Below are 15,313 nucleotides of genomic sequence, written 5' to 3'. Positions count from 1 at the left end.
GAATCTTAACCTCGAGGTTACGAAACCTCGAGGTTAAGTTTCTGCCCCCCGTAACTACGAGTGGGTCCCACTCGATGTTAAAACCACTAAACCGGAAGTTTCAGCCCACGCTGCTAACAAGGCGTCTATTTATTCTTTAGTCCAACCCTGTCGGACTCGCTTACAGGTACTCTTTTTCTCTGTCATGGTATGCAGAGATAGCACTGCACTGATGACTTTATGCCTTTATGAAGATATTCGTCGAAAACATTTTTTTTTAGCGTCGGAGAAGAATATAGAATACAGTATCGAGTTCGACGTGTTCAGTTTCAGAGATCAAGCGCATGGGAAGAAAAGATGATGTTGTTGTGTCGTGCGTCATAGGTTTTTCACGTGTAGTGTATTTGTGGTGTACGTTTGGGAGGTTGACCCGGAAGCAGAGGGAAATTGTGGGGGCTGGAGTTTACGGCGAGGTCACTCTTAACTTCGAGTTCGTTGTTTTTTGTGTCCACACGGTGCTTAACTACGAGTGGGGACCCCCCGCGGCTCGTGGTTAGAGCGCTAACCATAAGATTTCTCGTGGCTCGAAACATCGAGCAAACCTCGAGGTTTGCTAACTACGAGTGCGTCTTCACGGTCCCTAACTACAAGCTCTAACCTCGAAGTTTCCTAACTTCGAGGTTAAGGGCTCCCGTCTGAACGTAACTTTAGTCTCTTTCTTTCTGCTTTATCTTTCTCACTCCTCCCCTTCAAAAAAGAAGACCCCCCCCCCCCAAAAAAAAAAAAAAGGAGAAAAGCAGCGAGGGTTCCCATTGACAGTCCTTTACCTTGAAATTGTCTGTTTTTTGTCCCTATTGCTTCACTCAAAATCTTTTTCATGGCATTGCTTTGTCCTGGCATTAGCAAACAGCAATAAAAGATTATGTCACTGAAGGTATGCCTACAATATATCCCGTCTTTGACTACTGCCCAGATGTAATATCACGGACTACGCGAAGGCATTGAAGTAAAGTATGTGCATTCATTGGAAATATGGCTAAGAAATGAAGCAAGTGTTCTCTTATGGTGAAAAGAAAACTTGTCGATGGCACATGATTTGCTGAAGAAAATACTGATTTGATGATAAAAACTTCAATAAAGAAACGCATTTGATATCTTATAGCTGGTAAAGCAAACGTTATTTCAATTTCAACGTTGCTTGTAGTATCATCTTCAGTTGTTCTACGAATACCTCTGACCCAAACACCGTTTTGATGATATGCTGGGCTGTTCAAGGCCTACGTCGAATAATGAATCAATGCTTGCGAATGCGAGAAATGTATAAACTCGTTTTTGGCGGATGACGAATCCGATAAGAGCAGACGATTTTCCGCCGATGCCTCGTGCTTTCCATCTCGCCTTCATGCTACCTGTTGTTTTCCTCCCGAATGAAATTCGCCATTTTACCCACCCTTATTACCTTCGTGATATGAAGCGCGCTGCACTTGGACGCTGATTGTACACTTTGAACACTCTTGTGTTAGGAGTCGGGTTCCCAGTAAAAGCATACACATTATCATAACCTTTCTAACCGTGAAACGCTCCTACAGAAAATAGAAGAAGAAGGAGAAGGAGAAGAAGAAGTGCGGGAGGAGGACAAAAAAAAAGCATCGCCGTTAACGACTGCCTGATGCCGGTGAAAGTAGGAGACAAACAAAAAACAAAAAACGCACAACATGTACCAATCTAGTCATGAGTGACTGTGCGCGTTAGCCCCTGGCCGTATTAGGCGCTACCTGTCAGCCAGCTCTCGGGTGCGTTCCCCGAGGCATTGCCACTAGAACCTCGGCTTGCCAATCTCGCGTGTAAATCCCTGCTAAAAAATCTTCGCACCACGAGGCTTTCGAGAGCGTCCGTCCCGGACCATTATTGGCAGATCGGAATTTATGAGCAAGCTCTCACCATCTCCCTTTCTCCACCTCCTTGCTTCCCATCAATCTCTTTCACACTATCTCCCCTCCCCCCCCCCCCCCCCAACCACCTCCACCTCCCATTACCGGTTCTGTTTCGTGCAGCGACACGGCCATACATGTACCATAAGTGAGAACAGTGTTTTCTCTATACCATAATAGTATTCATTCATGCGTACTTCAACATTTCTTACAAAGCGTTTGAACTATTTCGATTTTGGGTCAAATGTGTGGGATGGATGTTTTCCCTTTCTTTTGCATCAAATCTGCTGAAGATGCAAAGAAAAGGATTATCGGGTCCTCCCTTGTCATGATAAATAATGCCCCAGGCATTATGAGCACTTAATTTGTCAGTTGTGTTGATGGTAACGAACTGGGCAAGGTTTCGCAACCGTGCTACTTTTCTTTTCTCGTCGAATTACTTCGTGAATAGTTTATGTTTGTGATATGCGTATTCGTGCCTTTGATGCGCTTAGCTCCGGATATTGTTTGCACCGAAAATGCATCCATTATCTGATTACGATGTTTGGTTTGCCTTTTTTGTTCTGCCTTTCACCAATACAAAATTTAAAAGAAAAACCTCTCAAAAATGTGTCATAGCTTTAGTAATGCCATTTATCGCATCTTCACGAGATCATTACAGTATGTTCTAATCGTGTGTGTCGAACTCTTTTGATGCAAGCAGTTACTTGTCCACATGTATGCAGGCAAGATTTAGATGAAACAACTTGCTCGGAGATAGAGCTTCACAATCAATTCTGTGAAGCACATTGAGAAATTACAGACGAAGATATTCTTATTGAAGGTTTTTTTTTTTTTTTGTTCTCCACCTGTCCACCATGTTTCAAACCTTTTATAAGCCACTTTGGTGCGTGTGATTCAATCTCATCAATTAATTTGATTTGTTTTGTTTCAGGGAGGTTTTTTTTAACGTTCATAGTGATTTTTCTTGTCCGCACAGACAAAAACACATGACTAGGAGAATTTCTGCAATAGTAAGCCTTTCGAGACATTAAAAAATGTGATCAGTCCTTATGAGATTACGAATATATTGCGGTAAAAATGCACAACAACCCAGTAGGAACGCTATGACTTCATACCAAGAGAATAGAAGAAAGGCAGAGCATATTATTTGTGATGTTTTCTCTCCACGACCATGGTGAGACATCCTAGATTCCTTTGATATTACTGATTCTGTACTACACCGTAGTAATAGTAACTAGTTCATGGTGTTACCACTAGTCCTATTTTCGCATCACGTGCAATGACGTATTTTGTTTTTGTTTTTTAGTTGTTTTGCTGTTTTGTTTTCTTTTGTTTGTTTGTTTGCTTGTTTTCTTTTGTTTGTTGTTGTTGTTTTGTTGTTGTTGTTGTTGTTTGGGGGGGTGAGTATCCGATCTCACTATCTTGCCCCCCCCCCCCTTCTACTTTACTGTAAATTGTCCTCCTTGTGTCCCGTATCTTAACATTTCCTCTAACATGCAATGACATCCTGCATAAAACCGACAACACTCGGACCATTTCAAGATTGCCTTATTGGTAAAGACACTTCTGACTAGATACAACTGTTTTAGTGTTGCAGTTTTCACTAGTTCACTTGAGCGCTGGCTGCTGCCCCCTCGCTGTCTTCTTCCGAAACTCGATCTTCATCCTTCCAACATGGCGACTCCCGAACCCTCCTCGTCAGATTTCAGAGCTGGTATAGCTCATTTTTCATTCGAAAGGCAGATGAGTACTTTATGTCCTTCTCGGCCATTTACCCTCGAGATATTCCTATTATCGCTGGGGAAAAAAGTAGTCTTATGGGCAGCGCTAAGACAATAAATTGTCGACCGGGTATTACTCAAGCTATTACGCCCTAATGGTCGACCGTTTGAGGACGCACGGACAGGCGGGTTATGGGCGAAGTATGAGACGCCGTGCTGTACAATTTCACACCTCGCCTGCTCGCGTTTCCATGGCAACAGATCTATTAGTCACCTGTGGTGTTTCAAAATACTGGAGTGCTGTGTCAACTCTCCGCGCGAGAGAAGAGGGAGAGTATTTTCTTGAAGATCGAAATTATGTAGGGGGCTTTTTGCGTGTATGTCTGGAGGCGGTTTTCATTTCGTGCCCCGTCTGGGCATGCAGCTATGTGTTACTGTTCTTGCCACATTTTTGAAGTACATCTAGATGATGAATCGTGGAAAATGACAGCTGGGATCAGCGTTAAAAGAAAAAAAACACGGAAAGGAACGTAAATCACTCGCCTGACAAAAACAAATGTACAATTTTCGTAAATGAAATGACAGTATAGGGAAAAGGGGAAAACATAACGTGAATATAGACGGAGTGGACGGTACTAAGCTGAGATCAGGGAGGTGGATAGGGCCTACCTGCTGAGATGAAATGCATCTGTTTCATTTCTCAATGTTTGACATTGTTGTAAACCTCAAGTCACACGATGAAGTGATATGGCCCAAATGCTGGCTCACTATAGGTATCTACATACTAGTATCTAGGAGCATCATTAATAGAGGAAAAGCAATCCACGGATGACCTGCCTACCAATCCATATTTGCTATAGGCCTTACACTTTCCAAGTTTTTGTCGTAAAATATCATCATTATTACACTCTGGTAGTTGATAAGAATCATCGCAAACGATGTGTGTCATTTTTTAATGAAACATAATTTCAATCATGAGCGATTTACTTACACTGATTTATCGATAATCCAGAGCCATTAAGCAATGGCCTGCCCGTATGTGAACTGCACTCAGGCTTAGTAAGCGTTTCAGCAACGTGAACTACCTATTCTGACCAATTGTCATTACAGACACAAAAAAAACCACATTAACAAATTTTTAAAAATCGTTATCTTACGCGGTATCCCTGCAGCTGCAAACCAAAATAGATGACATCAAAATTCCCGCAAAATCTCCGTCAAATAACCTGATTTATCGTAGCTTACTGTAACATGACTGCTAGTGAACCCTTCCGAGAATGATTGGTTTTCCCCAATATAGTGCATGGCAGGAGACAATAGTAGCTGTGACTGGTACAACGTGACCCGGTCATTATTTCTTGTTATAGTGTATCTTCAGTCTCGCGCTTCCGATGCGAAATTCCCGTACGCGCAAAATTAGAACATTCGACCTGCCGAGTGTGTATTTGTTATTGGAAGCTAGATAATTAATTGCAACGCAGCATGAAGGAACGTGTGTGAGTAACTCCCAGGACTATGCGGGGAGTTTCGGTGGTTTTGAATGTTACACCCCTCATCTAAACACAAGCAGAGGGGTTGACGAGTGTGAGATTACGGATGGGGAATTCTGTAGCTAAATGTGTAGATTGCATGCAACCCAAAATCAGAACTTTTTTTTTACTACATATGACGCAACGATTATTATTGCTTCGTGAAATAGAAATATGGTATGTAATTCTCCCAATATTTCAATTTGTCATGACTTTAAGCGGGGGTTGGTATATCGTAGCAAGGGTTTCACATAATATTGCCAGTTGAAAATTTCGTAACCTTCAGGTTGCAGTTCCGCTGTTTGCTTCGCAGCCCATACCAAATACCAGGGCTCACCTCCCTGCAAATACCTACTGCGCATGTGGTTTGTCAGAGAAAATACACAGCTATGCTACAAAAATGACGTACGATTATAGCATGTTTTAATTAGTAGTCTGTTCACTTTTCTACGTCACTACTGTGCCAGACGACATCACGTGGTATGATAACCGGGCTTCGAAACGAGAAATTGCGACCAGATTTCTTCAGGCTGCGACGAGAGTCATAGTCCCATTACCCGGCACATTCCAGGAAGACACTAGCGACTATACTGGTATATACCGTTAGGACTCAAATCAATTAGGCGGATTGCCGAGTGACCTGAGGTGACCCTTCGCAGACGATAGCCGTGACCAAACAAGCGGTGATATCGTAGGGGCGCGACAAGGGATAATGGCAGGGAGAGCCACAGATTAGAGAGGCGAAAATGGGGGTGGGGGTGGGGAGGAAGGGACGGGAGGATGCAGGAAGAAAAGGGGAGGAACGGGAGGGGAATTTGCTTGGAGTTGGCGATCATCGGCTGGACCTCGCGGAATGCGTCGATTATAACGAAGACAAGGAGGATGTCCGATTCGACGCACAGCTTGCTTAGTCTTGGTTCAAGGCTTCCAGGTCTGTCTCCGGATGATGACTTCACGATATTTCTCTCGATGTGCCTCCACAAGCCATGTCGATATCAGAAGATTTTGTCCGTTTTGTGTTTTTGTGTGCGTGTATGTGCGTATGTGTGTGTATTTGTGTTGCTATTTTTTCCTCTTTATTAAAACGCATTGGATCAAAATTGGCCGGCCAATTCGCGTGAGGCTAGAAAATGTCATGCGCGGCTTGCCTGCAAGCTAGCGGTATACCATGACGCACAAACGTCCCCAAACGCTTTGACAATAAATGATAAGAAGTTGGAATGTTGGGATAACTTTCCATTTTATGGCTGGTGGTCTCCCTTACGTCGTCTATTTTGATTACAAGCCTTCGTCAAATTATCCGCCATCTTACTCTTCTCAAAGCCGCTTCCGTATGGTACCACTGTCATTACTGCGCAAAATATCAATCATGCAACATCGGTCCAAAAAGGACCACAAAAAAATCCTATTTAGTCAAGACTGTATAACACCAGCGACAGCGAGGGAAATAACAAATTTTGCGTCTTTTAATTGGATGAGGGAAACGGCCGCTGTCAAATTTCACGAGGAAAAAAAGAAAGAAAAGAAATAAGTTCAATTCGAATCGAGTTCTCCTGGGCGATCTCACCAAGTCGTTTTCCGTATCTCCCTCTCCATTTCAGCCAGAGCATGGCTACCATCCCATGTCGCTCATTAGGCCTATAGCCATGGATATACATTTTAAATGCCCCGCGTCCACCAGAGATGCCTTTTTCGCAGCTCAGCCCAATCCGCATCGTTCAATCTTGACTCGCGCCTCGTGCACGGGCTGTCCCGCGACACCAACAAATTAGCCCGAATGTGCGGGCACCCGATAGCGCGCCAAAAGCACCCATTAATCTACGACAGTAGCGAAATTTTGACAAATTACTGGGAAGAAAGAAAAAAAAAATTCAGCAAGAAAGAAAAAAGGTTGAGAGACAGATAAAGGAAAAGGGAAACAATGATGGAATGGCAAAGAGAAGAGAAAGGGAGAGAGAGATGAGAACGAAGAGAGCAGATACGCATTACGAATGAAAGGAACCGTATAGTTGTAATGGTTAACGGTAGCTGATTGATCGCATGGCAGTGAGTTAAGTTTGATAATTGGAGATCGCTGGGAATCGAATGGGCCGGATGATTACGGCAACGCCAATGATAATGATAATTAGCCACGCGCGCACTGCGCCAGTGCGCCAGTGTACGATCCAGGAAGGTAGTTGCCAGATATACCGCCGTTCTTGCTTGTTATCGTTATCTTAGTCGTTTTTTAATCACAGTCTGCGAGCTATTAAACACCTATTCAGATGTCTATCTGGCCGTGATTACTCCGTCTAGAGTTAAGAGTGATCTATTCCATGTTTGGAACATGAATATCATGCATTCAACATGGATTGACACAGCTGTGATGGGGAGGAATCAGAATAGGAGTCTTACATAGAGTGGCGCTGAACGTGCAATTCAAAAGCGATCGACATAACCTTATGTTCCTTGTTGCTGGGGCAAGATGGTAGCTTCTTACCGTAACGAAATCACTTGCCAAACCAATACCTAAATTGTCTTATAAATACTTTTTAGTTTCACTACTTGGGCTTGGATCAATGCGACGAAGACATATTCTTCGTGTTGTCTTGTTATTTTGTTTGTGTGTGATTGTGTATTTCTTCATTTGTGATCGATGCGTAATTCTAAATTTACATGTACATTCTGTGAACACCGTTAAGCTAAACTGTCGAGAGAGTTCCCTGAAGGGAAATTTAGGTGTGGATTTTTAGCACCGATGTTATTAGAAGAAACAGATCCGGGAACATATTAGCAATCTCGTGCAAACAATGGCATAATCATCTCCATTTCGAATGATGGTAAGTCTTGCACACACAGTCCCGTTTGGCACGTGAAAATGAACGCCTTATTCGAGAGACTTTTCGCGTCATTGTTAAGTAGTCTTCATTTTAAATTAAATTGCAATCCTTTTTACGTCAAACATGTGTAGGTGCATATACTAAAGTGAACGAAAATTTTGCAGACATGCAAGTTCGAATCCTTCGAGAAAATTCTTACACTTGAGACGTTTTCGGAACAAAGGACTAATATTCAGGCGTGTTACAGTTTTTGCTAACGAGACGGCTATTTTGAGGTTGCACGTTAGATGACCTGCCTATACTAGATTAACTGAATTCTCATATCGTATATGAATTAGGATGAAATCTTGTTATCCGTGGCTGATGTAATGATTTTTTTTTTTGTATTTTTCTCTCTGTAGTATATATTACTTCATAGTCAAGACGTTTCATTATTCCTCGGATTATGAGAAAATTGGGTCAGCTGATTGCGACTTATATAATTCTACTCTGGAGACGAGATTACAGAGTAGGGCACCAAGTTTATCTTTGTATAATCTGTCACTGAACCCCTCCCCCACCCCTCCCAGCCCGCCCTGATGGCGTGGCACACATCTCTCACTTACCACTCAAATTTTGAATCAACCAGTCCTTCCCTGCTTTCATTTCTCTCAGCTTTATTTATTTCATGTTTTGTTCATTTGTATACTTATTTCAGCTCCCCTAAAGACGAAGTATAATACCCCAAACAGGTGATAACGTGCATTTTTACAATATAAAATAAAGATCGTAAATGTTATTGAGGATAAAGGTTTCAGCAGTGATGATAACAGTGATCAACAATAACAACACTTGATTGCAGAAATGATAAAAGGTGGGATGGCATAAACTGAGATGATGAGTATCAGTATGATTAGGATTAAAGCGTGTGGTTTCAATGATTTAGAGCATCCCCATGGCGCGTGGTAAGTAGCCTGTATACTTGCCCTAAACTGAACTGACACATCAACAACTACATCACGACTCTACATGACGTGTGATTTGATTGATTATTTGCAAACAATATAACAATGAAATCTAAGACTTTAAATCTTCGACTGAAATAAAAGAATGGCATAGAGAAAGTGGTAATGAGAAAGTACCATAATCGAGCACACATGGCTAATTACGATTGTGCGTATTTGAATGTCATATACCTTCTTTACGTCATAATCTTTGCTTGTAAGGTTTACCCTCAGATCTCTTCACCCTACACACCTGTGCCACGGACGAAAAAGAAAAGTTTATCTAATTTGAGTGATATCAGCAAGGCAATAGCTTTGAATTTAATGCATTTTCTCTCTCATGATTTTATATTCGCGTAGTCCCTTTCTGCCCTGCTTTTCTATTAGACCGTTTAGTGTCATTTTGAGGGAATTATGAAGTTTGGTGTAAACGTAAAGGCGGGTTTGGCAGCTCCTTCTCTCCAAGCTAGGTTTCGGGAGGGGGGGGGGGGGGAGATGGACGACAATTAGTAGTTGTTAAATAAACTGGTGACAGGGTCCCACAGACGACAAACCGTCCCCTTTCTTCCACTTCCTCCCTGCGGACAGCACCCGGCCATGACCCTGATCGAGCTCGGAGAGAAACCAGCGCCTATTGTACCCTTCTGGATTTCTGGAATGACCACGGAAAAAAAAAAGACACAATAAGAAGAAAAGTAGTGTTGAATCGAGATAACGAAAAAACGGGGGGGGGGGGGAATAGTCTAGCTTCGAGTCGTTAGTTTTAATTATCGTAATGACAGAGTTAGCATTACCATTTGAGCAGTTTTAGAACTTATGTACACAGTGTGGCATTGTGGTTAAGGGTCTATGTTCGCAGACGACATATTCTAAGTTCAAGTCCTGCGCGAGGCGCGTACACGTCGAGCACGATGTTTTACAGACGTCGTTCGTCATGACCAAGGTCTTCAACTTAATATATCTGGCAATGCTAGAACAGTGACAGTGACAGGGACCTTTGTCAGTGCAGTGTATACAGTGCAGATGCAACGTAGACAATTAACACCGTTATTTTCCACATGACGAGGGCAAAGGCTACTATTGAAATTAGGGAATGGCGTACCGTGAATGTCGACGTAGAGGGAGTTTTCCTCTCTCCAACAGGCTGTTATCGTGAGACCAGAAGTCGATAAACATGTTTTGCTTGTTATCATGTTCTCTCTTGTGATGATGTGATATGTAGGTCTATGCATCTTGGTACAAGGAAAAGAAAAAAGATTGAACAGCTATACATTTCTACAGCTAGCGTCATAGCTACAAAAACATAAGTTACCATTTCCGACACTAGTCTGCTGTCCCGAACAGTTATAACTTGAAGTGTTACAAATAAAACTTAATCAAAACTAGCAAATACAACTGGACGTTTCGTTGTTTGTGTGAGAATAGAAGATTGTCCCAGATATTCACCGAAGACATATTGCTCATTGTCTGATTACAACAGATGTGTAATATCTTGTAACTTCGAAAACATTTATAATAACATGACAGGTTTGCGGATAATACGGAAAATCCTTCCGGAAAGATATTCCCAAAAGATATTCCCGAAAGATATTCCCGAAAGATATTATATTATAAAAACGTTGCCGTTCTTGGCACTTTAAAGGGATGGTACAGTATTGGTGGAGATGAGAATTGGGCTTTTAACCTTTTGTGAGATACTAAGAAAACACTTACGAAATTGTACAGAGCATACCATTTTAAGAGGAATTCAAAGTTTATTTGATGAAATTCGGGTTTGGAATGACTGAAACATCCAAAAACAATGTAAAACAAAGCGATCGTAATAAATCGCTCTGTTTTGGATATCTCAGCCATTTCAAAACCAATTTTCATCAAATAAACGTTGAATTCCTCATGGAATTACATGCTCTTTCATATTTCATAGGAGGTTTCTCATTATCTCACCAAAAAATGTTAGAAACCTGAAATTAGGTCTCAACCAAAACTATACGATCCCTTTAAGTCACTCAGATTACAAATACCGTGAATGGATCGATTTGCATAACATGGAAGCCTGAGGAAGTGCACTCATTTCTGCAGTGTCCGCGTATATCATTGTCCCACACCGATTGTTCTCGCTCGAAAGTTCGCTTTTCAGCAATACCAACGGCAAACTTTGATTTGCTCGTGTGAAATTTAAAAAGAAAAGAGAAAAACAAAGAAAAAACAAACACTGGGCAATTAAAACCGCCGTCTTCCTGGACGGGCTCTGTTGCAGGGAGTCATGCGGAAATTGCTGCAACGTAAGATAAATGTTGCATCCGTTGTCTTTGGCTTAGCTCGGTTATTGTTCGAACCATCATGACATTTATCTTTTCTTTTCTTTTTTCTTTTTTCGTGTTAAACAAGATTTTTTCCCCTTTGGCAGTTTGGTGGTGGTGGTGGCTTGAATGACATTCGATTGAACTGGACTATGTCGGCGATTATCGAGCTCGCCTTTTACAAGGCAATCCGCACCGAGTTAGATTCACATATACCTCCGATTTACTTACAATCTGGGGGTAGGGTAGCTCTTGGGATAAAGCATTTGCCCATTGTTGTTCGACCAAAGAGATATTATTCGTCCAAGTTTATGAATCAACGACAAGTATATCTAGAGGCAGCGCTACTAATTTTGCTCAGTGATTTCTTTTTTGACACGGCGAAAAGAGAAACATTTTAAGACAGAATTCGGTTTGTTTTTGATTTTTCATGTCTCTCTTTCGAAAGTGAAAATCAGTGTGTGTGTGGTAAAATGCGTGTATATGGAGAGTGGCATGGAAGTTCGTATTTGAACTGCACACACTGCCTACCTCGCTTTCCACGATTTTATGTCAGGCACTAATTTTTTGCCCCACTAATATCAAAAGCCATGCAGTTGTAGGTTTGCAATCATCGTTCATGTTAGTACATGACAAGATGATATCATCATCATTACTCGTAAACGGGACTTGTCAAAGGCGACAATTTGCAAATGGAGTGGTGGTGATCTCGTGGTCTAGTCACTGCACACTGCTTTCGAGGAGTGGGTCCCGTGTTCAAACTTTGCCTCGGTATGTCTTTGCGAAAGAGACGCCTTTGTCCACCACGCACATCTCAACCATATATATGTGTATAAATGGGTATATACCCGGTATGTGAGAATCTTACCGCAGATGTGGTGTGATGTTATAGCATTTGTGAGCCGTTTCTAGTGGCTGTCCAGATGATAGTACTCTTAGGGGGGTTGAGGTGAGAGCACTGTATATGTGTGAGAAGTAACCGGGGTATAATGTTTTAAAGCGCTTTTTAGTACATCGTCAAGGTTAAAGGGCGCTGTTGAAAACATGTTTTATATATATACGGTCAAGATCAACATACGATTAGTCTGTCGCCATGTTTAGAAGTTTAATGTGTATGGAGCAAAATCTCAAGCCGTTTGTTTAGTGATGAATTCCATTGTTGTGTGTAAAACAAAGAGAATAGACAATGTAGTAGGAATTGAGGAGTAGTCGGAAGGGGGTGAACTACCGTCCAATCATTGGAATAGCACCCACAGTGTACAGGTTTACAGCTACATGCTCTGATGACAGGGCTGAAATGACGCGAGAGCGACTCATGCACAATCATACAGATTGTCCTGAATGGGATTAATGAAGGGACACACACGTGGTCGTATGGTAAGTGTGGTGGACAATATTATGTTCTAGGGGGGCTAAGATTAAGGCCCGCTGCCGCTGAACAAACACCGGGAACTAGCAAGGCCAAGTGTGCGCTGCTACGACGCGGGCAGTGCTCGTTAATGTGAAAATTATTGGAGATGACAAGAAACCTTTGGAGCGAGTTTGAGGGATGAGGGGACAACAAGGGAAAGAGAAGGTGGAGGGAGAGGGTAAGAGGGGCGAGTTCAAAGCGCGTACAATGCAAGTGTCGTTTTGCTCGAAGGAATTTGAGTAATGATAATGTAATTATCTGCTTATCAATTATGCCGAGTGATGGGTGCGGATCGATAGGCCTTATTTTGACAGACTCGCCTCACGCAAGGCCGTAAATGTGGCGCGAAGTAATTGCGCCATTGCACACGATCCCACCCGATATGAGCAAATTTTGCTTGGAAGTACAGGGGGAAGGCCTGGACGAGATGAAGAGACAGAGAGAGGGGGAAGAAAGGGAGACGTAAATTAAGTGGGATGGAGAATGAAGCATTCAAAGAAAAGTTGGAAGATAACAGAGTAAGACGAAAAAGACTACAACCTCTGTGTAGACGGCGTGCTCTGATAATCCCAATAGCTGGAGAGTGCTGGCACAGTTCTCAAGTTTTTATGCCATGCGCCCTAAGTGAGCAAGACTTTATTGGGCAGATCGGTTACCCCTGTACAAGAGTCTCATTCGATAACCTCTAGTACCTCGAAATGAAGTTTCCTTTTACGGTCCTGTTGGGTTTTCCTTTCTCTCATGCTCTTTATTTCTTGACGAATGCAATTGGGATATAGACTTTCATTAAAACTGAATTGCTTCCAAGAGTGAGGACGGACGGACGCACGCACGCACACGGTATCCTGCACGGTGAAAGCGTACTGGGTTTAAACACGGCAAACGCGGAATAATTAGTTTTTGAGGCGCGCGCAAGGGCAGGCCGATATTCTATCTATTGTTACCGCTTCAACTGAGTGGTAATAATTGCTTTTCGATTGCTTTTATTAGTATTAATTACACGATAACCATGGCGAAGTGGAGAGGTCTTTTTTTTTCTCCGTCGCTTGTGGAATCTGGCGGATGCTATTAAATGGTTGGCGTAGAAGGGAGGACCGGAGCTAAGCTAGAAACGAAAACGAGACTAGGACAAAAAAAAATGGAGAGCTCTATACTGAGAAAAGGGTGAAGTGTGCTCTATCATCTTATTGATTCGACCATATTCATTCCTCTTCTATTTCAATCTCCCTCTGCTAATGCTGCTTTCACGCCCCGTGTACAAAGAAGCGATTTGTTGCCTGCGTTTAAACAAGACTTGCGTCTAATAGCGTGGATCTATTGTGAAAACATATAGCGGTCTCTTATCAATATACGGAACGCGAAACCGACAGGAATGAGCCAGTCTGCAAATAATTACATTGAAATCGTTTCAGAGTAGCGTATTAATATTTTCCCCGCCTCGTGCTAAATGTTTGCCCGCCAATATTTGCACGTGTATCCTGCTCGTAGGATCAGTGCGCGCGAATTCAAACCCCTCAAATCTCCCTCCTTCTCTCCACATCCCCACCCCACCCCCTTTCCTCATCCTTCTTTCTTCTTCTCTGTATATGGTCATTGTCAAATGAGCTTTAATTTCCGCACAAATACTACGTGGCAATCCAGTGGGCCATTTAGGAATCCGCAGTACCTTACTCCCGTCAAACCTCATGACATTTGTGGCAGGCATAACAGTTGGTTCGCCAACGGTAAGAATTTAGCGAAGCATTTAGGGTTGTTACCGTATCATTTCAGGGCAAATAGGCTCGCACTGCTGTCAAGCAAGAAAATAAAAATAAAATCAAAAGCAGACTGGTTGATGCTTAGTGTAATGGAGTCGAACAAGGGACTAAATTGACTAGTTAGTAGTATTTTTGGCTGGAACGTGGGAAGACGGCCAGCAAAAACGATACGCGGATGAAAGATGGAAAGAAAATAAAACGATGACTACAATAGCGCAACTCGCAGTACCCAGCTTTCTCAGAGCTAATGAGATGTTTAATGATAACTCTGAAATAAGAAATTGCTAAATCGTTTACCGTATTGGCGCTTACCCCTTTGTCTCATTATAGGACCATGTCATTATTGTTCAGCTAATTGGTCAACATAAAGCCGAGGACATTTTGCCGCAGCCATTTTTTTTCTTTTTATATTGTTTTTCGCCACACAGCGTGGCTGCTCACAGACGAGTTCTCGTCATTATCAATACAAATTAGGGCAAAATTGGGGCGATTGTTACCGAGTCGGCGAAATATTCTTGCTTCGTTAATCGGGCGAAATTCGGGGTAATTTTTCTCCATTTTTTTTTTCAAGCGACGCGAGCAATAAGCGAACATCGTGGGTTTAATTGGCAACAGAATGTCTCAAATGGCAGAAGCCAACTGTGGACATAATGGAGTTTAAGTTCTGCGAGTTTTAACGTCCATTAATTTTTATCTTTTATCTTCCAAACACAGATGTTCTTTAAATATTCTTACGTCGATTCAATTTATTTTTCCCCCTCGCAGTCTTCTTAATCGCGTTTCTCGGACTCCCACCTTCTTTCGCGCCACCCATCCCAACACAGATCACGCTACTTTACAGTCAGACGACTTCTCTTGATTAATCACACCTAGTATAGCC

At 42.3% G+C, this 15,313-nt stretch overlaps 1 protein-coding gene across 1 annotated transcript in view; it reads left to right on the top strand.

The window, feature by feature from the left end:
- Window positions 1-15,313, top strand: part of LOC139728728 (uncharacterized) — a 95,380-nt gene that overhangs the window by 78,796 nt on the left and 1,271 nt on the right. The window contains exon 4 of the mRNA XM_071639669.1: window positions 11,373-11,464. Within this exon, the coding sequence (XP_071495770.1) occupies window positions 11,373-11,464 (92 nt within the window). The remainder of the gene's footprint in view (window positions 1-11,372; window positions 11,465-15,313) is intronic.

The sequence above is a fragment of the Diadema antillarum genome, unplaced genomic scaffold, assembly GCF_040938485.1.
Source record: "Diadema antillarum isolate AM-2024a unplaced genomic scaffold, OU_Dant_1.0 seq00000195_RagTag, whole genome shotgun sequence".
NCBI classification, from domain to species: Eukaryota; Metazoa; Echinodermata; class Echinoidea; order Diadematoida; family Diadematidae; genus Diadema; species Diadema antillarum.
This window is presented reverse-complemented; position numbering and strand designations above follow the sequence as displayed.